This window comes from Gadus morhua, chromosome 7 (assembly GCF_902167405.1).
Source record: "Gadus morhua chromosome 7, gadMor3.0, whole genome shotgun sequence".
NCBI lineage: Eukaryota > Metazoa > Chordata > Actinopteri > Gadiformes > Gadidae > Gadus > Gadus morhua.
In genome coordinates this window covers 31,476,456-31,500,770 of record NC_044054.1, presented here as the reverse complement: position 1 = coordinate 31,500,770, position 24,315 = coordinate 31,476,456, and the positions used below count along the sequence as shown (strand labels likewise).

Here is a 24,315-nt window from a genome sequence, read left to right as displayed (position 1 = left end):
TTAACATTGGTAATACTCCAGCAGTCACACAAGGGTGAATATTGTTCTTGTTTGGGATATCGAAGGAATATTCTTACGCTCCTTCAAGAGTTGGATACTCAACACATTTGTTTTATGACCTGAGGCTGTTCAGAACAGATTATTTCCAACTAGTGGAACCAACATGAAACGTTTCTCCTTCTTCCATAAACAAACAAGTTCATAAATGTTCATATTTCTGCTGCTGCAGGAAACGCTGCAGTCCTGCTCATTCAACCAGAGACAATCGGGTGTTCTGGAGACTCCTAGCAGTCATGTGACCCATCCCGCTGGGGGGGGGGGGGGGGAGCATCTGTTCCCAGAGAGCCCCACCCCCCCGCCCTTAACTAACGAACCCTCGGCAGCTGCCTAGTATCAGCAGATGTCCACTCTGTTCCGCTCCAACACACACGAGAACATAGCTCAGCTCCACAGAGTGTACCACGACTCAGTCCTTCAGCAGAACATCTTTCCACTGCGCTCAGCCTTCGAGGAGCAGGAAGGGGTGAGAGACTCGCTCACATGGAATCGAAACCCACAACCCTATCCTGACCCCGAGCTGGACTGAAGAGCATTACTTGAGCGCCATTCCTCTGCATGTAAAGAATGAATTTTTAAATTTTGGTAAAGAAGCTTAGCGGACATTTGCGGAGGGCCGTTAATCCCTGTGATCACAATCGCTTCTGAACCCTAACGTGGCTTAAACGACATGCTGAAGAGAAACGCTGACAGATTAACATCAGTCATCCATGGCTGCCTCTGGCTGGCCCAGCGCTGGAGTTGGAACTCTGTAGAAGGCTGACCGCGCGTGTTGTCCCAGATCATGAGATGTGAGCCATCACACCGGGGAAAAGGTTCTGTTTGAACATTATAATGACGTTACAACGGGGTGTGCGGCACATGAATCATTTAATGAGGTTTAAAAACGTGGAGTAGAGGTCTAGGAGTTAGGCATCTAGAGTGTGAAGAAAGAGTTATAAAGCAGTGAGAACAGTGAAGTGATGATTACAAGATATAAATATCAATATTAACACACTGGCCAGATGCCAACTCAATGGGGGATATCGAAATGGAATCGTACTAAGGACCCAAAACAATAATATATATCATTTCAAATCCTCGGCTGTTTTTTAAAGTTCCAAGTTCATAAAAAAGCATTTTTAATAGAATACAACAAAACAAGGTGTGCACGTATGAAGAGTGAGGTCTCACCACTTCATAGCGACGTGCAGCGGAGTACACCCGTTAGCTTTGAATAAAAAATACGAATTTAAAACATACACGGTTTATACAAAGTGAGATCACAGTTTAGACAACAAGCAGCCAGAAGGTCCAAGAGTCCAAGACCAGGTTCTGGTCCAGTGTACCACATCAGGTCCTGGTGCAGTCAACCAGGTCATCGGGTCCTCCGGTCCACAGGAGGGATACCTTCAAAGGTCCGAGTGCAGGGAAGGTGGTGAGCTACTGTAGTCCGGGGTCTAGGTCTCATGTAGTCCGGGTCAGGGTCCGGGTCCGGGGTCCAGGTCTTTCCTGTAGTCCGGGTCGAGGTCCGATGTCCAGGTCTTTCCTGTAGTCCGGGTCGAGGTCCGATGTCCAGGTCTTTCCTGTAGTCCGGGTCGAGGTCCGGTGTCCAGGTCTTTCCTGCAGTCCGGGTCAGGGTCCGGTGTCCAGGTCCCTCATGTAGTCCTGCAGGGCCTGCAGTCGAGCGTCGATCTCCGACAGCTCCGTCCCCGCGTCCATGGAGCTCTCTGGGGGGGGGGGGGGGGGGAGGGCTTAGTGGTTCGTTATGGTAGAGACCGACGACATGGGGGAGGGTTGTAGCTGGTCATGGCTGTAGTAAAGGTTGGGTTAGCAGGCTGTGGTTGTGTTGGGGGGGGGGGGTCTGTGTGGTGTTGGGGGGGGGGGGGGTCTGTGTGGTGTTGGGGGGGGGGGGGGTCTGTGTGGTGTTGGGGGGGGGGGGTCTGTGTGGTGTTGGGGGGGGGGGGGGTCTGTGTGGTGTTGGGGGGGGGGGGGGTCTGTGTGGTGTTGGGGGGGGGGGGGTCTGTGTGGTGTTGGGGGGGGGGTCTGTGTGGTGTTGGGGGGGGGGTCTGTGCGGTGTTGGGGGGGGGGTCTGTGTGGTGTTGGGGGGGGGGTCTGTGTGGTGTTGGGGGGGGGGTCTGTGTGGTGTTGGGGGGGGGTCTGTGCGGTGTTGGGGGGGGGGGTCTGTGTGGTGTTGGGGGGGGGGTCTGTGTGGTGTTGGGGGGGGGGTCTGTGTGGTGTTGGGGGGGGGGTCTTTGTGGTGTTGGGGGGTGGTCTGTCTGGTGGTGGGAGGGGGGTCTGTGTGGTGTTGGGGGGGTCTGTGTGGTGTTGGGGGGGTCTGTGTGGTGTTGGGGGGTGGTCTGTCTGGTGGTGGGAGGGGGGTCTGTGTGGTGGTAGGGGGGGGGGTCTGTGTGGTGTTGGGGGGGGGGTCTGTGTGGTGTTGGGGGGGGTCTTTGTGGTGTTGGGGGGGGGGGTCTGTGTGGTGTTGGGGGGGGGGGGTCTGTGTGGTGTTGGGGGGGGGTCTGTGTGGTGTTGGGGGGGTCTGTGCGGTGGTAGGGGGTGGTCTGTGGTGTTGGGGGGGTCTGTGTGGTGTTGGGGGGGGGTCTGTGTGGTGTTGGGGGGGTCTGTGTGGTGTTGGGGGGGGTCTGTGTGGTGTTGGGGGGGTCTGTGTGGTGTTGGGGGGGGGGTCTGTGTGGTGTTGGGGGGGTCTGTCTGGTGGTGGGAGGGTGGTCTGCGCGGTGGTTGGGGGGTCCAGCCGTCCTGCGGTACCTCTGTCCTCTCTCCTCCGGTACGTGGGCGTGCTGCAGAGCGGCTTCCGGCCCAGCGACCCGTTCCCTCTGGACTGGAGGGGGGACATGAAGGACAGGATGAGCTGGCGGCCCCCCTGCCCCCCGCCTGCACCCACACCCCACTACAACCCGCCGGCCCCCCGTCCCACGGCCGACACATCACTCACCGCGCTGGCGCCGTTGTAGACCGGTTTCCTTCCTCTGTAAAACCAAACACACGCGTTAGAGGGCAAAGACCCGAGGCTCGACCGGCCTTTACGTCAGGGAGGCAGCGTCTCCACGCCACGAACCTCCATCGCCGGCCGCCCCCCATCGCCGCAGCCGTCTACTCGTTTCCATGGTTACGCTCTTGGCGTCGCATCGTATATAAACAGAGTTGAGTCGAGGAGGTCGTCACCTGAGCAGGACGCCGGTCATGTGATCCTCGTCCACCACGGACCCGGCGGAGGACGGCCGGCTGCCCCGCCTCTCCGTGGACAGGCTCCGCCCCCGGCTGCCGGAGCGTTCCGCGAGGGGGCGGTGCTCCCGGGAACGGGACCGCCCCCTCTCAGACAGGACGGGCGACGCCAGCATGTCTCGCCGCGTCTTCCTCAGCCTAGCGACACGCGGCGCAACGTTAGCACGCACGCTAGCTAGCTACCGCCGCTGCTAGCGTTGAGCTTCGATCAACCAGCCAATCACAAGACAACGTACTTTTTGAGGTCCGCCTCCTTCAGGCGGCGCTGGCGGTCCTGGATGTAGGCGGTGGGGTCGAAGCGCAGCCCCCCGGAGCCTGGACATGGGGGGGGGGGGGGAGGGAGGAGGTAGGGGCGGCTCGATTATGGATAAAATCATCATCACAATTATTTTGGTCAATATTGAAATCACGATTATTCAAACGATTATTTTTGAGTTTGAAAACGTGACGTGTTTATTCAGCTCTCCAAAAAAACACTTTGGAACTGAGGACTTAAACTAAAAAAAATAAACAAAAGGGTTAATTAGAAAATGTTCAAATCCAAAAATAATTGACAGATATGTATCCAGCTGTTCTGCACTTCCTATAAAACATTTGATGAAAAGATGTGGCGTTCTATACATCGCGATGTCGGTTTTGAATTCGATTAACCGTTGAGCCCCATCCTCTAACGCCATCGTTAAGGTGTTGAAGGAAGGACTTCCACCACCGCCCCGGGCCTGGGGGGCTCAGGGGGGGGCTTCTGTCCCTTAGTGGGGGGGGGGGGGGGGGGGGGTCACGTACCGGTGGGGGAGGGCGAGGGTCGGGGGATGTGGGCGCGGGGGCCGGAGGAGTCGGCCCGGCGCCCCCTCTCCCCCGAGCGCAGGACGCGGTCGTCGGCTCGCTCCCGGGACCCCGACCGGGCTCGGCCCCCCAGCCCTCCGGGGCCCCGGTCCCTGGAGAGAGAGCCCCTCTCCCGGGTCACGGAGCCCCTCTCCCGGGACAGCGACCGGTGGGTCTGGATGTCGGCCCGCGAGCCGCCAGAGTACACGGGTGTCGCCCGGCTGCGGAGTCAAAAACAAACGCACCCGACCCCCCCCCCCCGTCACGCAGGAGAAGAATGAAACACGAGGGAGGAGCACATGTTCAGGGAAGGAAAGGAAACGAGGGAGGAAGGAGGTGGGCTCACCCTCTCCTCAAGGAGGCCAGCTCGCTGGTCAGGTCCTTCACACGGACGCGCAGCGCGCTCTCAGACTCCCTGAGCTCCTCCAGCTGGGGGAGACACACACACACACACACACACACACACACACACACACACACACACACACACACACACACACACACACACACACACACACACACACACACACACACACACACACACACACACAGTATGACATCACGTTGAGCGCTGACATCACACTGAGTGAGGATGACGTCACTCCCCCACCTGCTCCACCAGGAGGCGCTGCTCCTGACTCCTCCTGCTGGCCGAGCGTTGACCCTTGGCCTGCTCCTTCAGGAGCTGCTCCTCCAGGTCCCGCAGCGCCTCCCTGCTCCTCCTCACCGCCTCCCTCCCCCCTGCTCCTCCCCCCTGCAGGCGCTGCAGGGCGTGGGCCAGGGCCTGCTTCTCCTCCCTCACCTGGGCCAGCCTGGGGGGGGAGAGGGGGAGACTTCATATCCCCACCAGGGCTGAACGTCTTCGGGGGAAATAATCGAATTGCGATTATTTTGACCAATATTGCGATTTAATGTGCGATTTTTATAACTCATGAAGTTCCTCATGTTGTGTATTATTCACTAAAAAATAATTAAATCATTCCTTAGTATGACCAACACAACATTGGAAGCAGTCAACATAAAAACTGATCTTTCCTTTAGGCCAAGCCGATGTGTGGAGATTAATTTATATTATAAACTTTATTTAACTATTGAATTATAAAAAATTAAAAAATATGAATCGCACTGATTTCCAGTCAGTAACGGTAACAAATCACCCTTTTTTTTTATATTTTCTTTTTTTTTTTATCGCAGCCTTGGCGTTTTGCATACCGCGTTCTATTACATCGCGATTTCGATTTGAATTCGATGAATCGTGCAGCCCTAATCCCGACCACATCCTCGTGTGTGGCGACGTCTACGGTCACATTGACCTAGAAGTATCCTGTGGCTACTGGGAGGAACGGAACCACAGGCGTTCATATTGTGCAACCCAGCACCTCTGACGAATGAATGAATGAATGAATGGATGAATGAATGTGACGGGATGAACGCGCGAGGACCCACTCTGCTCGTAGCCTCTGGGTCTCAGGGTGGGCGTGGCCGGGCCCCCCCTGGGAGGTGGCGGCGCTGAGCTGGGTCCGCAGGGCCCTGATCTCCCGCTGGAGGGCAGCCGGGTCCGGCTTCCCCTTGTAGGGCACGGGCAGCGGGTAGTGGATCCTAGCGGCGCACCGGGAGAGCCACGTTAGAACCCTTCACCGGGAGGACCACGTTAGAACCCTTCACCGGGAGGACCACGTTAGAACCCTTCACCGGGAGGAGGACCACGTTAGAACCCTTCACCTGGAGGAGGACCACGTTAGAACCCTTCACCTGGAGGAGGACCACGTTAGAACCCTTCACCGGGAGGAGGACCACGTTAGAACCCTTCACCTGGAGGAGGACCACGTTAGAACCCTTCACCGGGAGGACCACGTTAGAACCCTTCACCTGGAGGACCACGTTAGAACCCTTCACCTGGAGGACCACGTTAGAACCCTTCACCTGGTGGACCACGTTAGAACCCTTCACCTGGAGGAGGACCACGTTAGAACCCTTCACCTGGAGGACCACGTTAGAACCCTTCACCTGGTGGACCACGTTAGAACCCTTCACCTGGAGGACCACGTTAGAACCCTTCACCTGGAGGACCACGTTAGAACCCTTCACCTGGTGGACCACGTTAGAACCCTTCACCTGGAGGACCACGTTAGAACCCTTCACCGGGAGGAGGACCACGTTAGAACCCTTCACCAGGAGGACCACGTTAGAACCCTTCACCTGGAGGAGGACCCCGTTAGAACCCTTCACCTGGAGGACCACGTTAGAACCCTTCACCGGGAGGAGGACCACGTTAGAACCCTTCACCTGGAGGACCACGTTAGAACCCTTCACCTGGAGGACCACGTTAGAACCCTTCACCGGGAGGAGGACCACGTTAGAACCCTTCACCTGGAGGAGGACCACGTTAGAACCCTTCACCTGGAGGACCACGTTAGAACCCTTCACCTGGAGGACCACGTTAGAACCCTTCACCTGGAGGACCACGTTAGAACCCTTCACCGGGAGGAGGACCACGTTAGAACCCTTCACCGGGAGGAGGACCACGTTAGAACCCTTCACCGGGAGGAGGACCACGTTAGAACCCTTCACCGGGAGGGGGACCACGTTAGAACCCTTCACCGGGAGGACCACGTTAGAACCCTTCACCGGGAGGACCACGTTAGAACCCTTCACCGGGAGGAGGACCACGTTAGAACCCTTCACCGGGAGGACCACGTTAGAACCCTTCACCGGGAGGACCACGTTAGAACCCTTCACCTGGAGGAGGACCACGTTAGAACCCTTCACCTGGAGGAGGACCACGTTAGAACCCTTCACCTGGAGGACCACGTTAGAACCCTTCACCGGGAGGAGGACCACGTTAGAACCCTTCACCGGGAGGAGGACCACGTTAGAACCCTTCACCGGGAGGACCACGTTAGAACCCTTCACCGGGAGGACCACGTTAGAACCCTTCACCTGGAGGAGGACCACGTTAGAACCCTTCACCTGGAGGAGGACCACGTTAGAACCCTTCACCTGGAGGACCACGTTAGAACCCTTCACCGGGAGGAGGACCACGTTAGAACCCTTCACCGGGAGGAGGACCACGTTAGAACCCTTCACCGGGAGGACCACGTTAGAACCCTTCACCGGGAGGACCACGTTAGAACCCTTCACCTGGAGGACCACGTTAGAACCCTTCACCTGGAGGACCACGTTAGAACCCTTCACCGGGAGGAGGACCACGTTAGAACCCTTCACCGGGAGGAGGACCACGTTAGAACCCTTCACCGGGAGGAGGACCACGTTAGAACCCTTCACCAGGAGGACCACGTTAGAACCCTTCACCGGGAGGACCACGTTAGAACCCTTCACCGGGAGGGGGACCACGTTAGAACCCTTCACCTGGAGGACCACGTTAGAACCCTTCACCGGGAGGAGGACCACGTTAGAACCCTTCACCGGGAGGGGGACCACGTTAGAACCCTTCACCGGGAGGACCGAGCCAGCAGGATGGAGTGAGTCTGGGGTGAGTCTGGGGTGAGGAGTGAGTCTGGAGTGAGTCTGGTGAGGAGTGAGTCTGGGATTAGGGTTTGAGGGTGGGACGTGAGTCTCCCTCAAGGCTAGCTGACCTAATGCTGAAGCTAGCCATGTGTTTTGGGGAGGGGGAGGGGGTTCAGGATACAAGATCTGTGGCTGGTTCCTCCAGATAGCCCACCCTCACTTTAAGTTAAGGAATAGGGTTGAGTTGGGGTGAGTGTTAAGTGAAGGGTATTTCAGAGGTAAAAGGTCAAGTGAAGGGTTCTTCAGAGGTTAAAGGTCAAGTGAAGGGTTCTTCAGAAGGTTAAAGGTCAAATGAAGGGTCATTCCAATGTTAAAGGTCAAGTGAAGGGTTCTTCAGAGGTTAAAGGTCAAGTGAAGGGTTCTTCAGGGGTTAAAGGTCAAGTGAAGGGTTCTTCAGAGGTTAAAGGTGAAGTGAAGGGTTCAGAGGGGGAACCGACCTGTCGAACTCCACGGTGTAGATCAGGATCAGGTATCTCTTGGCGCCGAGGGCTGGGGACTGCTGCCCGCCCCGGGGACGACCTACGACCCCCGCCTTCCTGTTCCGCAGCAGCTCCAGGTCGGCATAGGTCAGGAGGTCAAGGGTCACCGAATCACTCGTCTGAAGAAACGATTGATGAAGCCAGTCACACTTAGGGTAGATCATACGGTCTACAATGCGATGGTCCAACTGTGAGGTATTTACAACTAGAAGAGGCAATGGAGTCTTCATCGGAGACTCACCTGTCTAACGGCCGACTCCAGCATACTGCAGAAGATTGGAAACTGCTTGAAGTTTCCAGTTTTGCGTGTGAGGTCCTCAATGTCTTCAGAAGAACAGAGAAGTTGTACACACGTAAGAAAAAAAAAACGGCATAAAAATGTCATTATTAATAACAATGATGAAGGCCTCCCGGCCTTCTACTCAGACCGAACCCTCGCGGCCGTCACGTACAGGCGGGATCGAACTCTCCCCTCCACTGGTCGGCGGTCTTCACGTCGGAGATCTCCACCGCCAGCAGACCGTTCTCCATCTCCACCTTCACGCTGAACTCCACCCCTCTGAACACGAGGTCCTCCTCCACCCCCGAGCTGGCCTCCATGGCCCCTGGGGTAAGGAGCACACCCAACAGGACATCAGCCACTCCTCCAGCGACAGGAGGCTGGAGCTGTCCCCACACCGATACCAGTATCGGAGATTCCGAGGCAGCATTTTAGGCAGCATTGGGTATCAGCGAGTAGATTATTGAGCAGGGACAAATACATTGTACATTGTTTCATATTCAATATTAAATAGATGCCATGCACACAGGTTTCTAGTCAAGACTAATTTGCAACCCCTGTCCCGAGTAAGAAAGTCTATTTGCCGATCCGATACCATCACTTGACTCATGTGTGAGCTCATTTATTACACAGGCAGAGAACATGACGGACACTATGTGATGTATTATTATAATTATAGCTTATAAATGTAAATGATGATGAAAAAAATGTGTAGACAGAAAGTGAACCGACTTCCATTGCTGTCATCGTCAGAGAACCCTTCAATAAGAAGAAATGCTATTAGCTATGAGTAGTTACTTACAATACTAGATTCTGAATCGGTATATACTCGTAAGGAATAATGGTATTGGAACATCTCCCGATGGAAACCCACACAATCCTTCTGGTAGGCCCAGTGTTACACCAGGGTTTAGTGTGAGAGAAGGAGCCTTCACTACTAGCGTAGAGTGAAATGTCTGGCTAGAACCGAAACCACTGGGCAAACAAGGAAAACGTGTAGGGCAATTCTAAATGCTCATTGCGGTTTAGATGTCCTTGGTTCTTGGTCGTTAAAACAAAAGAAGGAAACGGTGAAGAATGAGAACTAAACAGCACCAAGAGGTACCCTGAAATAAATATATCATTTTATTTATAAAAAAGCTTAAAAAAAACAAAACCGAATGGAGTTCTTTCTATGGCTTTGTAAAATATTAAAGAATAACAATTTAGGTTGGATAATGAGTAGGTGGAGCCATAGAGAAAATGTCTCCTACATGCACTTTGTCCATCACTATCACTCATTTACCCTGCTGGTACTTGGTAGGCTGCTGCTCTGCTCTGCCTCTAGACGCCCTCACCACGGGGGACGCTAGAGAGCGCATCACATTAATAATGACCACATACTTCATGGAGCTCCTCTAGAAGAACGGACTGGGTGAACCATGTTCTCCGAGGTACGTACCGCCGGGAAAAATCGTTCTCCGTGACACGATGAGATGATGACATTTGCAGATCATATCAAATAGTTCGCAGCGAAAAGCGTTTCATTCGTGAGGACTTTGAGCGCTTCACTTTGATTTAAGTTTTCTGGACATCATCGTGTAACCGAGGCGCCTCTTCTTTTCATGAGCTCTGTCATGAGCTGAGGGTTATCTTAGGAAAACCGTCTCGTTAAACTTTAGCGGTGTTGCCATCACCAACGAACGGGGAGTGAGTCGGTGGTCCTCAGATCATCAGACGACACTTTGACACCAACTCGATATTCACTGAAACACAATAACACCAACCTGGTCTGCTGAGGTCCGTGGGATCAGGGGACGGACGAGCTCATCCTTTACACGGACTTGGTCCTCGATAACACGCAGCGAACAGTTAGTAAGTCCCCGCCACCGAAGACCGGAGCGGCGGCAGGAGAACCGGGAACCGGGACCGTTGAACTCTTCTTCGGGTGTCCATGTTTCCTCCGGCGGGCGGCGGCTCTTCTTCCTCGGCGTTCTGCTGGGAAGGGGACGCTGCTGCCCCCCAGTGTTTAACCTGCAGCATAGACATGTTAATAATAAAATACATGGCTCAATACATAGAATATAAATACTATTTATTTGGTAAGATATATAATGTTATAAACGATTTGTAGTGATAGTAATAATATTATTTTGTAATCATAATAATAATCGTCCATTTGAATCATAAACATTGTAATATTACATGAATAAATTGTTAAATATTATACATGTATATGATAATAGTGTATTAATATTATTATGATATAATTAATTAATAATATTTTTTATAACGGTCTACATTATATTTGTCATGTTATCCCTCTGACCAATGAGTGTTTTGTGTTTTCACATTGACACATAATCGGCAAACTTGTTGAACCTGAAACGCTCCAGGCTTCTGCCTCGTTCAAAACAAGCGTGTAAATGTTTGATCAAAGTTGCGTGGGTCCCGAGTGAACCCGGGTCTCTCTTAGTCCACCCCAGTGACCAGGGACTGTTTCCATGGAGACAGCCGCCCCTCGAGGAACCAGCTGAGTCAGGGAGTCTGAAGTCTGCCCTCCTGAGTGACAGTCCATACAGCCCCTGCTCCCCATGTTGACGTGAAGGCTCCTCTCTCTCCATGCAGAACGACACATGGATGACCCAGCCCTCCAGCCCTCTCCTGCTGCCCGGCACAGAGCCTCAGCCCTGGCTACAGCTGGTCGGACACGCAGGTATCCCCAATCCGCTCATTTCTGCTCGCTTGGCTTGATTCTCTGGAAGGCACTAAAGATCGGAGAGAGAGAGAGATACGGATCACAGACTGTAATGTCTTCCCCTCATTCTCCCCTCCCTCCCTTCCTTTACCCATTTCTCCTCTCCTCTGATAACCTCTCAACTCCCCCTCCTTCCTCCGTCTCCTCCTTCCTTCATTTTTTTCCTCTTCACTTCACTCTCTCCTCCTCTCCTTCCGCTCTCCTCTCCTCTCCTCCTTCCTTCCTTCCTCCTCTCCTTTCCTCCTCTCCTCTCCTCCTTCCTTCCTTCCTCATCTCCTTTCCTCCTCTCCTCTGCTCTCCTCCTTCCTTCCTCCTTTCCTCTCTCCTCCCCTCCTCTCCTCTCTTCTCCTCTCCTCTCCTCCTTCCTTCCTCCCTCTCCTCCTCCCTCCCTCTGCCTCCCCTCCCTCCCTCCCTCCCTCCCTCCCCCAGAGAGCTTCCAGGTGGGGGAGAACGGGAGGCTGTTGAAGAGACACTGCGAGGGGGAGGAGCGATGCTTCCGGAGGCTGATGGAGGACCGGCTGAGCGCCTTTGTCCCCTCCTTCCACGGCGTGGTCCAACACGAGGGGCAGGACTACACCATGATGGACAACCTGCTGACGCGCTTCCACGCGCCCGCCATCATGGACTGTAAGATGGGCACCCGGTGAGCACCGAGGGGGGGGGGGGGGGGGGTGCCTCAAGGCTTCAAGGCTTCAAGGCTTTCACTTCTTCCTGATACCGCGGATCTGAACTGGTCTGGTTCTGGTGTCGGGTGTCTGGCTCACCTTTCATCCTCCTCATCACTCTATTTTTGTGACTTCATTTTCAATCATCCCATCGCTGGTAACCAGAAGGTTGCTAGTTCGATCCCCGGCTCCTCCTAGCTGTGAGTGTCGAGTTGTCCCTGGGGAAGACGTCACACCCTGACTGCTCCCAACGAGCTGGCTGATGTCTTGCATGGCCGCCTCCACCGTCGGTGTGGGAATGTGTTTATTAATGGGTGAATGTGTTTATTAATGGGTGAATGTGTTTATTAATGGGTGAATGTGTTTATTAATGGCTGAATGTGTTAATTAATGGGTGAATGTGTTTATTAACGGGTGAATGTGTTTATTAATGGGTGAATGTGTTTATTAATGGCTGAATGTGTTTATTAATGGCTGAATGTGTTTATTAACAGGTGAATGTGTTTATTAATGGCTGAATGTGTTTATTAATGGGTGAATGTGTTTATCAATGGGTGAATGTGTTTATTAACGGGTGAATGTGTTTATTAATGGGTGAATGTGTTTATTAATGGGTGAATGTGTTTATTAACGGGTGAATGTGTTTATTAACGGGTGAATGTGTTTATTAACGGGTGAATGTGTTTATTAATGGGTGAATGTGTTTATTAATGGGTGAATGTGTTTATTAATGGGTGAATGTGTTTATTAATGGGTGAATGTGTTTATTAATGGGTGAATGTGTTTATTAACGGGTGAATGTGTTTATTAATGGGTGAATGTGTTTATTAATGGGTGAATGTGTTTATTAACGGGTGAATGTGTTTATTAACGGGTGAATGTGTTTATTAACGGGTGAATGTGTTTATTAATGGGTGAATGTGTTTATTAATGGGTGAATGTGTTTATTAATGGGTGAATGTGTTTATTAATGGGTGAATGTGTTTATTAATGGCTGAATGTGTTTATTAACGGGTGAATGTGTTTATTAATGGCTGAATGTGTTTATTAATGGCTGAATGTGTTTATTAATGGCTGAATGTGTTTATTAATGGCTGAATGTGTTTATTAATGGGTGAATGTGTTTATTAATGGGTGAATGTTTGGCAGTATTGTAAAGCACTTCGAGGGGTTACTGGTTTGAAAAGCGTGACATAAATGCCGTCCATTCATTCACCCTCTATCTCAATTGACTCTTGCTTCCTGACCTTTGACCCCGTCTTGACCTCCACGCCCGGTCCCCCCCCGCAGGACGTACCAGGAGGAGGAGCTGCGCCTGGCCCGGGAGCGGCCCAAGCTGCGGCAGGACATGTACGAGAAGATGGTGGCGGTGGACCCCGGGGCCCCCACGGCCCAGGAGGGGGCCCAGCGGGGGGTCCTGAAGACCCGGTACATGCAGTGGAGGGAGAGCCTGAGCTCCACCACCACGCAGGGCTTCCGCATCGAGGGGGTCAGGGTAGGAGCAGCCTTAAAGGGTCTCTGAGGGCAGGACGGAGGGGGGGTCTAGAGTAGGAGCTCCACCAGCCTTAAGGGGTCTCTGAGGGCAGGACGGAGGGGGGGTCTAGAGTAGGAGCTCCACCAGCCTTAAGGGGTCTCTGAGGGCAGGACGGAGGGGTGGTCTAGAGTAGGAGCTCCACCAGCCTTAAGGGGTCTCTGAGGGCAGGACGGAGGGGTGGTCTATACTGGGAGCTCCACCAGCCTTAAGGGGTCTCTGAGGGCAGGACGGAGGGGTGGTCTAGAGTAGGAGCTCCACCAGCCTTATGGGGTCTCTGAGGGCAGGACGGAGGGGGGGTCTAGAGTAGGAGCTCCACCAGCCTTAAGGGGTCTCTGAGGGCAGGACGGAGGGCTGGTCTAGAGTAGGAGCTCCACCAGCCTTAAGGGGTCTCTGAGGGCAGGACGGAGGGGTGGTCTAGAGTAGGAGCTCCACCAGCCTTAAGGGGTCTCTGAGGGCAGGACGGAGGGCTGGTCTAGAGTAGGAGCTCCACCCGCCTTAAGGGGTCTCTGAGGGCAGGACGGAGGGGTGGTCTAGAGTAGGAGCTCCACCAGCCTTATGGGGTCTCTGAGGGCAGGACGGAGGGGTGGTCTAGAGTAGGAGCTCCACCAGCCTTAAAGGGTCTCTGAGGGCAGGACGGAGGGAGGGTCTAGAGTAGGAGCTCCACCAGCCTTAAGGGGTCTCTGAGGGCAGGACGGAGGGGGGGTCTAGAGTAGGAGCTCCACCAGCCTTAAGGGGTCTCTGAGGGCAGGACGGAGGGGGGGTCTAGAGTAGGAGCTCCACCAGCCTTAAAGGGTCTCTGAGGGCAGGACGGAGGGGTGGTCTAGAGTAGGAGCTCCACCAGCCTTAAAGGGTCTCTGAGGGCAGGACGGAGGGGTGGTCTAGAGTAGGAGCTCCACCAGCCTTATGGGGTCTCTGAGGGCAGGACGGAGGGGTGGTCTAGAGTAGGAGCTCCACCAGCCTTATGGGGTCTCTGAGGGCAGGACGGAGGGGTGGTCTAGAGTAGGAGCTCCACCAGCCTTATGGGGTCTCTGAGGGCAGGACGGAGGTGTGGTCTAGAGTAGGAGCTCCACCAGCCTTATGGGGTCTCTGAGGGCAGGACGGAGGTGTGGTCTAGAGTAGGAGCTCCACCAGCCTTAAGGGGGTCTCTGAGGGCAGGACTGAGGGCTGGTCTAGACTGGGTAGCCCCGCCCATTCTGCCGGCGATTTGAGTTCGCCCTCCATAAGGGTCTGGAGAAGAGCGATACGTTCTGCTTCCGATACCTTTTTGTGGGAGCCAATCACCAAGCTGGCTTTTCCCCTTGGCGCGCTATTGGCTGGTTTAACACAACGACGGCAGGGAAGCGACGGCAAGCAGCCAATCGCGTACAGAGTCGGTTGAACTAGGCCCGTTGATCACGCCTCTTGTGCTGATGGAAATGACGGCAGCTTTTCCAGACCAACGTGCAGTCTACGATTAAGCTTGGTCTTGCAATAACCAGACTAGGGCTGGTCTAGAGTAGGAGCTCCAGAAGCCCTAAAGGTGACATATTATGCCACCAGGTGTGAGTGTGATCAGGCGTTACAATCCGTTTAGAAAATCGGCCTCTTCTGACATCACAAGTGGGCGTGTCCACCTAGATGTTGCATCTTCAAAACGGCTTGTAACGGCGAATCACACTCACACCGGGTGGTGTGATATGTCACATTTAAGGGGTCTTTGTGAGCAGGATGGATGGGTGTTCTAGGGGTGAAGCGAAGGTTCCTAACACGTGTGCAGTCTACAAACATCACCTGTAAGGCGCTTTGGATCAAATGGTCTGCTAAACTGTGACTAGTTAACGTCTTGAATGCAACGTCTCTTCTACAGAGGAAGTATTCCTTGTCTAACTATTCAATGTATATTGAATAAGGATTTATTATTGGTTTGATTTGAAATGTTCGTAATATATTCACGTGTGACTAACCCTCCCTGCCCTGAGTGTTAACGGTATGAACGGGCATGGGCGGCATCGCCACTACACATAGGGGGGTCACGTCCCCCTCACCTTAAAAAAAAGTGGTTCGGACCCCCCCAACATTTGCCATCACAACTATTAGTGCATGAGGTTGGTGCATGGGCTACTAGTCCAGCGTTCTTTCCATTGCTTCAGAATCCAATCCGTTCCACTTTATCCGTAGGGGGAATACCCATATCAATAGAAGTCGGCAGACTTCAGCAACACAGTCAGTGTCCAAATGTCCAGCTTTAGCTGAACAGGCTTTCTCTCTGTTCAGATATTCAGCCTATATTTTAGTGCCAGGTCATGTTAGATTTTTAACTTGTTAATTTAATCAAAACAATTAAACGTAGATCATTTTAAATCTAAAAACATGGTAAAATGCACCAGAATGCGGGAAAAAAAACGTCTAAAAAATGTCTGGTGGGAGACCCCCCGCCAAAATATGTCCCCCCCCCCCATGCTCAAAATGCTGCTCACGCCCTCGTAAACGGGGCTCCTTGTGATTCTGCTTCAGAAGGCCAACGGAGAGTGCCGCACAAACTTCAAGAGGACCAAAAGCAGGGAGCAGGTCGGCGAGGCGCTGAGGGACTTCGTGGACCACGACCCCCGGACCGTGGTGAGTGACGGCTCCGCCCCTCCGCGTCCTGCCACTCGTTTACAGCCGCTTTCATCCAGAGCGTCTTACCACGAGTACATTGGTCAGAAGAAAGAGAAACAACGATATATCACTGTCGGTGATATAGTGTGCATATATAGTGCGCTAGGATAAGACGCTACATGAGGCTAAGTACTAGCCCTGGGCGATATGGCTGAAAGAAATATCACGATATGACTTCATCAAATTGATAGATAATTATAACTATTGATTATTTAAAAAAAAAAAAAAAGACAAGGAATTACTGTAGATTCAAACACTTCTGTTTAACACTTAATATGACCTTCCACTGTTCCTCTTTTATAAATACTCCAATGTCGATGCAACAATGAAAAACGCTCAGATATTGTAATTAAGTATGGAACCGTGTTTGTGTAACAAACCCAGCTGCTAGATTCGGTGGTCCAGTCTCTTATCGAGATATGTTGAACATGTTTTATATTGATCAGAAGCCTATCACGATACAACGATTTATTGAATTAATGCCAAGGCCTACAAAGTACTTTTTTTAAGTGGCAGTAAATTGCAACATACGATAATAATAATAATAATAATCCTGGTTGTTCCCGCGGTCCGTCAGAGGGGCTACCTGAGCAGACTGAAGCAGCTGCGCCACACGCTGGAGGCCTCCCAGTTCTTCAGGACACACGAGGTCAGAGGTCACCTGTCAATCTAACTATGCTTCTCTGATCCTTATTCTGGCTGGTCACATGATGTCCATTTCTGTTTAGGAATTTAAGACACAATTGTGAAATCAGATGGTATATCTATAAACACAAAGTATATCTATAAAGATTATCTACAGCTGTTGTTAGTAGAGTAATGCTAACAACATCGTGGGGCGTAGGGGTTAGACAGTACAGAGACAGGTCATTAAGGAGCAGGTAGGGGTTAGACAGTACAGAGACAGGTCGTTAAGGAGCAGGTAGGGGTTAGACGGTACAGAGACAGGTCGTTAAGGAGCAGGTAGGGGTTAGACAGTACAGAGACAGGTCATTAAGGAGCAGGTAGGGGTTAGACAGTACAGAGACAGGTCATTAAGGAGCAGGTAGGGGTTGGACATTACAGAGACAGGTCATTAAGGAGCAGGTAGGGGTTAGACAGTACAGAGACAGGTCATTAAGGAGCAGGTAGGGGTTAGACAGTATAGAGACAGGTCATTAAGGAGCAGGTAGGGGTTAGACAGTACAGAGACAGGTCATTAAGGAGCAGGTAGGGGTTAGACAGTACAGAGACAGGTCATTAAGGAGCAGGTAGGGGTTAGACAGTACAGAGACAGGTCATTAAGGAGCAGGTAGGGGTTAGACAGTATAGAGACAGGTCATTAAGGAGCAGGTAGGGGTTAGACAGTACAGAGACAGGTCATTAAGGGGCAGGTAGGGGTTAGACAGTACAGAGACAGGTCATTAAGGGGCAGCTAGGGGTTAGACAGTACAGAGACAGGTCATTAAGGAGCAGGTAGGGGTTGGACAGTACAGAGACAGGTCATTAAGGAGCAGGTAGGGGTTAGAAAGTACAGAGACAGGTCATTAAGGAGCAGGTAGGGGTTAGACAGTACAGAGACAGGTCATTAAGGAGCAGGTAGGGGTTAGACAGTACAGAGACAGGTCATTAAGGAGCAGGTAGGGGTTAGACAGTACAGAGACAGGTCATTAAGGAGCAGGTAGGGGTTAGACAGTACAGAGACAGGTCATTAAGGAGCAGGTAGGGGTAAGACAGTACAGAGACAGGTCATTAAGGGGCAGCTAGGGGTTAGACAGTACAGAGACAGGTCATTAAGGAGCAGGTAGGGGTTGGACAGTACAGAGACAGGTCATTAAGGAGCAGGTAGGGGTTAGACAGTACAGAGACAGGTCATGAAGGAGCAGGTAGGGGTTGGACAGTACAGAGACAGGTCATTAAGGAGCAGGTAGGGGTTAGACGGTACAGAGACAGGTCATTAAGGAGCAGGTAGGGGTTAGACAGTACAGAGACAGGTCATTGAGGAGCAGGTAGGGGTTAGACGGTACAGAGACAGGTCATTAAGGAGCAGGTAGGGGTTAGACAGTACAGAGACAGGTCATTAAGGAGCAGGTAGGGGTTAGACAGTACAGAGACAGGTCAGTAAGAAGCAGGTAGGGGTTAGACAGTACAGAGACAGGTCATTAAGGAGCAGGTAGGGGTTAGACAGTACAGAGACAGGTCATTAAGGAGCAGGTAGGGGTTAGACAGTACAGAGACAGGTCATTAAGGAGCAGGTAGGGGTTAGACAGTATAGAGACAGGTCATTAAGGAGCAGGTAGGGGTTAGACAGTACAGAGACAGGTCATTGAGGAGCAGGTAGGGGTTAGACAGTACAGAGACAGGTCATTAAGAAGCAGGTAGGGGTTGGACAGTACAGTGTGGTGATCCTGGTGGTGCCCCCCCCCCCAGGTGGTAGGTAGCTCTCTGCTCTTCCTGCACGACGCCGCGGGCCGGTCGGGTGTGTGGATGATCGACTTCGGGAAGACCTCCCCCCTGCCCCCCCCCCTCACCCTGGACCACCGGACCCCCTGGGTGGAAGGCAACCGCGAGGACGGCTACCTCTGGGGTCTGGACAACCTCATCGCCATCCTCACCGACAGCCTGCCCCCCGCCCGGACACCTGGCCCCCCGGAGCCCTGAACACCCCCCCCCCCCCCCCCCCCCCCCCCCCCCCCACACCCTGGAGCCCTGAACACACACCACCCTAACCCCTCCCACCCGGACACCTGACACCTGCCCCCCTAGACACATGACCACACCCCACCCTTACACACTACCCCACCCTGAACACCTGAACACACCCCACCCTTACACACTACACCCCACCTGACCACCCTAGCCCCACCCTAACACTCTGCCCCCCACCCTAAAAAAACCTGAAAACCTGAACACCCTACCCTAACACCCTACCATGACCTGAACACCTGTACCCCCCCCCCCCTCCCCCTAAGCACCTGGACACATGAAGGACTCCTTGTTTTGTTGTTTGACAGCAGAGGGGGATGATGCAGGCTGTGGAGCTGTGGTGAAGGAACTCCACCGAGCAGACCTTTGTCTCACATCGAAACTGTGATGGCGATAACAGGAGTGACTCCTCCAAACACTTCTAGATCCTTCTGCCCCCGGAGAACCTCTAGATCCTGGTAACCCCAGAGAACCTCTATCTCCTGGTGCCCCCAGAGAACCTCTAGATCCTTCTGCCCCCGGAGAACATCTAGATCCTGGTGCCCCCAGAGAACCTCTAGATCCTGGTGCCCCCAGAGAACCTTTAGATCCTGGTGCCCCCAGAGAACCTCTAGATCCTTCTGCCCCCGGAGAACATCTAGATCCTGGTGCCCCCAGAGAACCTCTAGATCCTTCTGCCCCCGGAGAACATCTAGGTCCTGGTGCCCCCAGAGAACCTCTAGATCCTGGTGCCCCCAGAGAACCTCTAGATCCTTCTGCCACCAGAGAACATCTAGATCAGGGGTCTCAAACTCAACTTACCTGGGGGCCGCTGGAGGTAGAGTCTGGGTCGGGCTGGGCCACATCAAGTATTCCACAAAAAAAAGGAGCACAACTGACCCAATCTAAGTTAATGATCGTGCTATATTTAGATCACGTTGGCTATTTAATCGCTGACAACAGGAGACATTTCATAGTGGTTGGTGGAAAACCGAGAAATGTTAGCGTCCTTTGGCTTTTATCGGGACTCAGGACACACAACTCAAAATTGGGACTGTCCCGGCAAAACCGGGACATCTGGTCACCCTATCACAAGTGATAAAAAAGCGTGGCAAGTGACTCTGCAAAAATGTGCGTTTGACAACAACGCGCGGGCCGCACTAACACTAAACTTTGATGTCAAGTAGGGGGCCACAAAATAACTTCCCGCCGGCCTTAATTGGCCCCCGGGCCGCGAGTTTGAGACCTCTGATCTAGATCCTTCTGCTCCCAGAGAACATCTAGATCCTACTACCCTCAGAGGTGTCCATCACCTTCCGTTATGTGATGATCATGATTGATCACTTCTTTAATTATACCCTTAACACTAACACTGACAACAGTAGACGTCTTAATTCATCCTGACATCATGAAATCGTTAACCCCTGACCAAGGTCAAGCAAGGTCGCAGCGTCAGGCTTTGGTCAGAAACTCAAACTGTATTTTTTATGTGTAGATTTTCATACTTTCAAGGTCCGATGATTTTTAACGCTGGGAATGAAACCAGTGGACTTTGGGAATCGATTGAAATATTTTTCACCGCAATAAAGTATTTTCCTGTCTTTTACCATAAAGTCTGATTTAGTGTTCAGAAGGTACACCTGGACTCTCAGATCACCCCTGCAGCCCCCCGCCCCCCCCCCCTGACTCCAGCAGATCACAAGATGAAAGGCAGCCGTCGGTGGACTCAGGAAGAGAGGAAGATGGAGAGATAGATGTAGGGTACATCCTCCCCCGCACTGCTCCCCAAGTGGAGCAGACCGAGAAGCTTCAAACGAGTCGAGGCCTGGGGAGAGTGCTCTGACGAGCCCCCCCCCGTCCCCCGGCAATTAGCACGCACAATCCCGGTAAAAATAGGCAAAATTTCTAGATCAAATATGCTGTTTTTAACAATGTGTCAAGTAGATCATTCACAACCGGACCACCGTGGCTAAAAATATCTGCTGCATAGTAATGTAATCAACTGATGAAAAATATGCAGTTAGGACCGTCGTTTGGTGCACTTAATTCAGTTAGCCTATCAGGAGCTGTCTCAGGTACAGAGAGATGTCTTGATTACGAGCAGATGGGAAGTAGAGGACCCTTCTATTAATCCACCAATCGCACGCCGCTCTGTGACAGAAGGGGGCGGGGCCTTGGACGATGTCAACATGATAAAAGTGCACATCAGACAGTCTTTCGGTTTATACAACACACGCACACACACACACCCACACACACCTACTCACTCACACATGTATGCACACTCACTCACACACACTCCCTAAGTCAAGCGCACACACAGACACACACCCAGCGTCAAGCAGCGCTCCTCCCCGGCCACTGTCAGACCAGAGAGGCAGAGAGCAGGACGCCGCTGTGAGGAGCAGAGCAGGAGACGGACGTCTCTCCAGGCCGTCAGAGCATTGATCCCCGATCACATCCATACCCAGGTCAGTGATGTTCAGCCCTTTTCAGGTGAAACAATAGATTAGAGAAAATGTCCTACGTTTGAACTGTTAAATGTTTCTAGCCTACAACATGTTGTCTATGTTTTCAGTTTCCTCGCCGGTATAAAGCCAGCCGTGAGGTCATCAGGACCCGATCAATCAATCAGGACCCGATCAATCAATCAGGACCCGATCAATCAAGACACGCCTGCCGCGTCAAGAGTGACTCCAAACCGCTCCTGATTGACAACTGTGACTCCGTGCCCCTTGCCCCAGCCGGCTCCTGATTGGTCCGCGGGGTGCTCGGCGATCAGCGACCGGTCCACGGCGGGGGGAGAGGGGGGGGGGGGGGGGGGGGGGCCTACGCATGAGCGCCGTCGGGCGCCATGGCCCAGAGGAGGGGGGGCGGAGGGGGGGCCGGCGGGGCCGGCCGCTGCTCCCGCCCGCCCATGAATGAGGACAACGCCCGCTTCTGCCTGCTGGCCGGCCTCATCCTGCTCTACCTGCTGTGTGGCGCCGCCGTCTTCTCTGCGCTGGAGCGACCGTACGAGCTGCGGGCGCGCCGCCGCTGGACGCAGCGGCTGGACGAGTTCACGCGGGCACACGGCGTGGAGGTGGCCGCGCTGCAGGGGCTGCTGCGGGACTACGAGGAGGCCAACGGGGCGGGCATCCGCGTGGACGCCCTGCGGCCCCGCTGGGACTTCTCCGGGGCCTTCTACTTCGTGGGCACGGTGGTGTCCACCATCGGTACGGTAGTCAAGGCAACCAGAAGTGTCCGCCGTCGGTACGGTAGTCAAGGCAACGAAAAGTTTCCGCCATCGTTACGGTAGTCAAGGCAACACTAAGTATCCACCATCGGTATGGTAGTCGAGGCAACGATGAGTGTCAGCAGTCGCAACGGATGTTATGGCAACTATTATTGTCCGCCATCGGTACAGTAGTCAAGGCAAAAATGAGTGTCCGCCGTCGGTACGGTAGTCGTCAAGGCAACCCTAAATGTCACCATCGGTACGGTAGTCAAGGCAGCCGTAAGTGTCTACCATCCATACGGTTGTCAAGGCAACATAAGTGTCCGCCGCCGGTACGGTAGTCAAGGCGACGATAAGGGTCCACCATCGGTACGGTAGTCAAGGCGACGATAAGGGTCAGGGTTAGGGTACGGGTTAGAGTTCTGCCATCCGTACAGTGCCGGTAGTTAAACAACAATGCGTGTCATAACAAAGTACTATAGATGACAGCATCCAGCCATCCTGGAGCTGACTGACAACTCTTGAGCTCACTGGAATCTGTGATAACTAACTCTAACCCTGTGATCAAACGAGAGGGATTGAGCGCTCTGACGCACCTCAGTCCCACCTCAGTCCCACCTCAGACTAGATCACGACCCATCTCGGGCCACGGGCCCATGTTTAGAACCGTGCTTGGTTTTGACTCGCGTTTCCCCCTTTCTGCGTATCTGGATTCATTTAGACTCACCCGCCAGTTTGAGACGCATATCTCACCCCAGCTTGATGTGGAATGGGGCTGAACAAAGTTTAAGAACCCCGTGTTCTGTATGACGTCATCCCCCCCCAACACTTGCAGTGAGCCTATCACATCGTTTCCTGAATATGTATTTTTAACTTATGGTTAATGAAAGGTCGCCCTGTCTAACGCCTCCACCCTACCTGTCCTTCTGCCTCCGTCGCCTCCGTCAGGTTTCGGGATGAACACCCCGGCCACCATCTCCGGGAAGATCTTCCTCATCTTCTACGGTCTGATCGGCTGCGCGGCCACCATCCTCTTCTTCAACCTGTTCCTGGAGCGCATCATCACCATGCTGGCCTACATCATGCGCTGGTTCCACGAGCGCCAGCTGCGGCACTCGGGAGCGGGGGCCCTGGGGGAGGGTGGGCGGGCCCCCCGCCGGGAGGACGACAGCCTGGAGGGCTGGAAGCCGTCGGTGTACTACGTGATGCTGATCCTGGGCGTGGCCTCGGTCATCATCGCCTGCAGCGCCTCCACGCTGTACTGCGCCATGGAGGACTGGAGCTACGTGGACTCGCTCTACTTCTGCTTCGTGGCCTTCAGCACCATCGGCTTCGGGGACCTGGTGAGCAGCCAGCGGCAGCAGTACGAGGGCCAGGGAGCCTATCGCCTGGGCAACTGCCTCTTCATCCTCATGGGCGTGTGCTGCATCTACTCCCTGTTCAACGTCATCTCCATCGTCATCAAGCAGACGCTCAACTGGATCCTGGCCAAGCTGGCGTGCGGCGGCGGCTCGCGGCCCGGCTGCCGCTCGCTGCGCTGCCCCTGCTGGTCGCGGAAGCACGGCGCGCGCCGCCTGGCGCCGGCGGCCGGGCGCGGCCGGCGCTTCAAGGGGAACAGCGTGCAGCCGCTGCAGAGCCGCGCGGGGCCGCAGCGCTTCGCCGGCGGCTCGCTGGACACGGCCGGCGACAGCGAGACGGACTGCGGGCCGGGCGGCGAGGGCGGGGCCTACCCCGGGCGCCGCCTCTCCGGGGAGATGATCTCGGTGAACGAGTTCAACAAGGTGTCGCTGGCGCTGCTGCAGAAGCAGCTGAGTGACTCCGCCCACCACCACCAGGGCCACGCCCCGCCCAGCCACGCCCACCTCAACGGCTTCTCCGGCGGCGTTGGCGCCTTGGCCATCATGAACAACCGTCTGCAGGAGACCAGCTGCGACCGGTAGGGTTATCCCCTGACCCCAACGCTAACCCTCACCTGACCGCAGCCCTAACCCCACCCCCAGCCCTAACCCCACCCCTAACCCCACCCCTAACCCTAACCCCACCTCTAGCCTCACCCTAACCCCAACGCTAACCCTCACCTAACCCTAACCCTCAACTAACCCTAACCTAACGCTAACCCCACCCCTAACCCTTACTCTAACCTAACCTAACCCTTACCCTACCCTAACATGGCCGCCACGGCGACGGCAGCCTGCTCCACTTCCCCTGCTCATTAATGACTCGTTGAGGAGGTTTGAGTGGCATGGTCATTAGTCCGTCACGAGACTTCTGAGGACTACGCTCAGAGACAGACCAGAAGGTGCAGTGACCGGGGCCGTACCTACGCCAGCCAGGCATACCACAGAACTATAATCTTGTTCCTTTACTCAGTTACCCGTGATGAAAGACAAACTGCCCAAAGCAGAATCATCTCATCTGAACTCGTTGCCGTGCTCAAGGACTCGGGTTCTGGGGTTGCAGTACGGTCTGT

At 53.7% G+C, this 24,315-nt stretch overlaps 3 protein-coding genes and 1 long non-coding RNA gene across 5 annotated transcripts; 3 read left to right on the top strand and 1 right to left on the bottom strand.

Moving 5' to 3' along the window:
- Positions 1-908: 908 nt before the first annotated feature.
- ccdc61 (coiled-coil domain containing 61) lies at positions 909-10,357 on the bottom strand. The gene is made up of 13 exons (XM_030362016.1): positions 10,158-10,357; positions 8,564-8,716; positions 8,353-8,435; positions 8,070-8,230; positions 5,551-5,703; positions 4,715-4,916; positions 4,451-4,533; positions 4,066-4,325; positions 3,519-3,597; positions 3,223-3,420; positions 2,993-3,026; positions 2,806-2,878; positions 909-1,766 (listed from the first exon to the last, which is right to left on the bottom strand). Exons 2-13 carry the CDS (start codon positions 8,709-8,711, stop codon positions 1,672-1,674), a joined length of 1,569 nt encoding a protein of 522 aa, XP_030217876.1. The 5' UTR covers positions 8,712-8,716; positions 10,158-10,357; the 3' UTR covers positions 909-1,671.
- LOC115547645 (inositol-trisphosphate 3-kinase A) lies at positions 9,673-18,615 on the top strand. Of its 2 annotated transcripts, none has more exons than XM_030362019.1 (7): positions 9,673-9,824; positions 10,999-11,086; positions 11,558-11,755; positions 13,084-13,288; positions 15,821-15,922; positions 16,542-16,613; positions 18,374-18,615. In XM_030362019.1, the coding sequence occupies exons 2-7, from the start codon at positions 11,007-11,009 to the stop codon at positions 18,602-18,604; spliced, it is 888 nt and encodes a 295-aa protein (XP_030217879.1). In that variant the 5' UTR covers positions 9,673-9,824; positions 10,999-11,006; the 3' UTR covers positions 18,605-18,615. The 2 variants fall into 2 exon arrangements, with proteins under 2 accessions (XP_030217879.1, XP_030217878.1); XM_030362018.1 differs by having other exon boundaries at positions 11,558-11,771.
- Positions 18,616-18,735: 120 nt separating this feature from the next.
- On the top strand, positions 18,736-20,234 carry LOC115547887 (uncharacterized). The gene is made up of 2 exons (XR_003977434.1): positions 18,736-19,344; positions 19,426-20,234. It is a non-coding gene; the product is annotated as an uncharacterized LOC115547887 (long non-coding RNA).
- A 1,311-nt stretch (positions 20,235-21,545) lies between these two features.
- Positions 21,546-23,854, top strand: kcnk12l (potassium channel, subfamily K, member 12 like). The gene is made up of 2 exons (XM_030362457.1): positions 21,546-21,843; positions 22,794-23,854. Exons 1-2 carry the CDS (start codon positions 21,546-21,548, stop codon positions 23,783-23,785), a joined length of 1,290 nt encoding a protein of 429 aa, XP_030218317.1. The 3' UTR covers positions 23,786-23,854.
- Positions 23,855-24,315: the final 461 nt, after the last annotated feature.

Excerpts from the sequence above, each read along its gene's own strand:
- ccdc61 (XM_030362016.1), bottom strand. The coding sequence starts at position 8,711 with ATGGAGGCCAGCTCGGGGGTGGAGGAGGACCTCGTGTTCAGAGGGGTG. Across the intron at positions 4,326-4,450 it reads CTGGCCTCCTTGAGGAGAGG|CCGGGCGACACCCGTGTACT; the intron begins GTGAGCCCACCT and ends TTGACTCCGCAG. Across the intron at positions 3,027-3,222 it reads ATGACCGGCGTCCTGCTCAG|AGGAAGGAAACCGGTCTACA; the intron begins GTGACGACCTCC and ends TTGGTTTTACAG.
- LOC115547645 (XM_030362018.1), top strand. Across the intron at positions 11,772-13,083 it reads GACTGTAAGATGGGCACCCG|GACGTACCAGGAGGAGGAGC; the intron begins GTGAGCACCGAG and ends CCCCCCCCGCAG. Across the intron at positions 13,289-15,820 it reads TCCGCATCGAGGGGGTCAGG|AAGGCCAACGGAGAGTGCCG; the intron begins GTAGGAGCAGCC and ends ATTCTGCTTCAG.
- kcnk12l (XM_030362457.1), top strand. The coding sequence starts at position 21,546 with ATGAATGAGGACAACGCCCGCTTCTGCCTGCTGGCCGGCCTCATCCTG. Across the intron at positions 21,844-22,793 it reads CACGGTGGTGTCCACCATCG|GTTTCGGGATGAACACCCCG; the intron begins GTACGGTAGTCA and ends CGCCTCCGTCAG.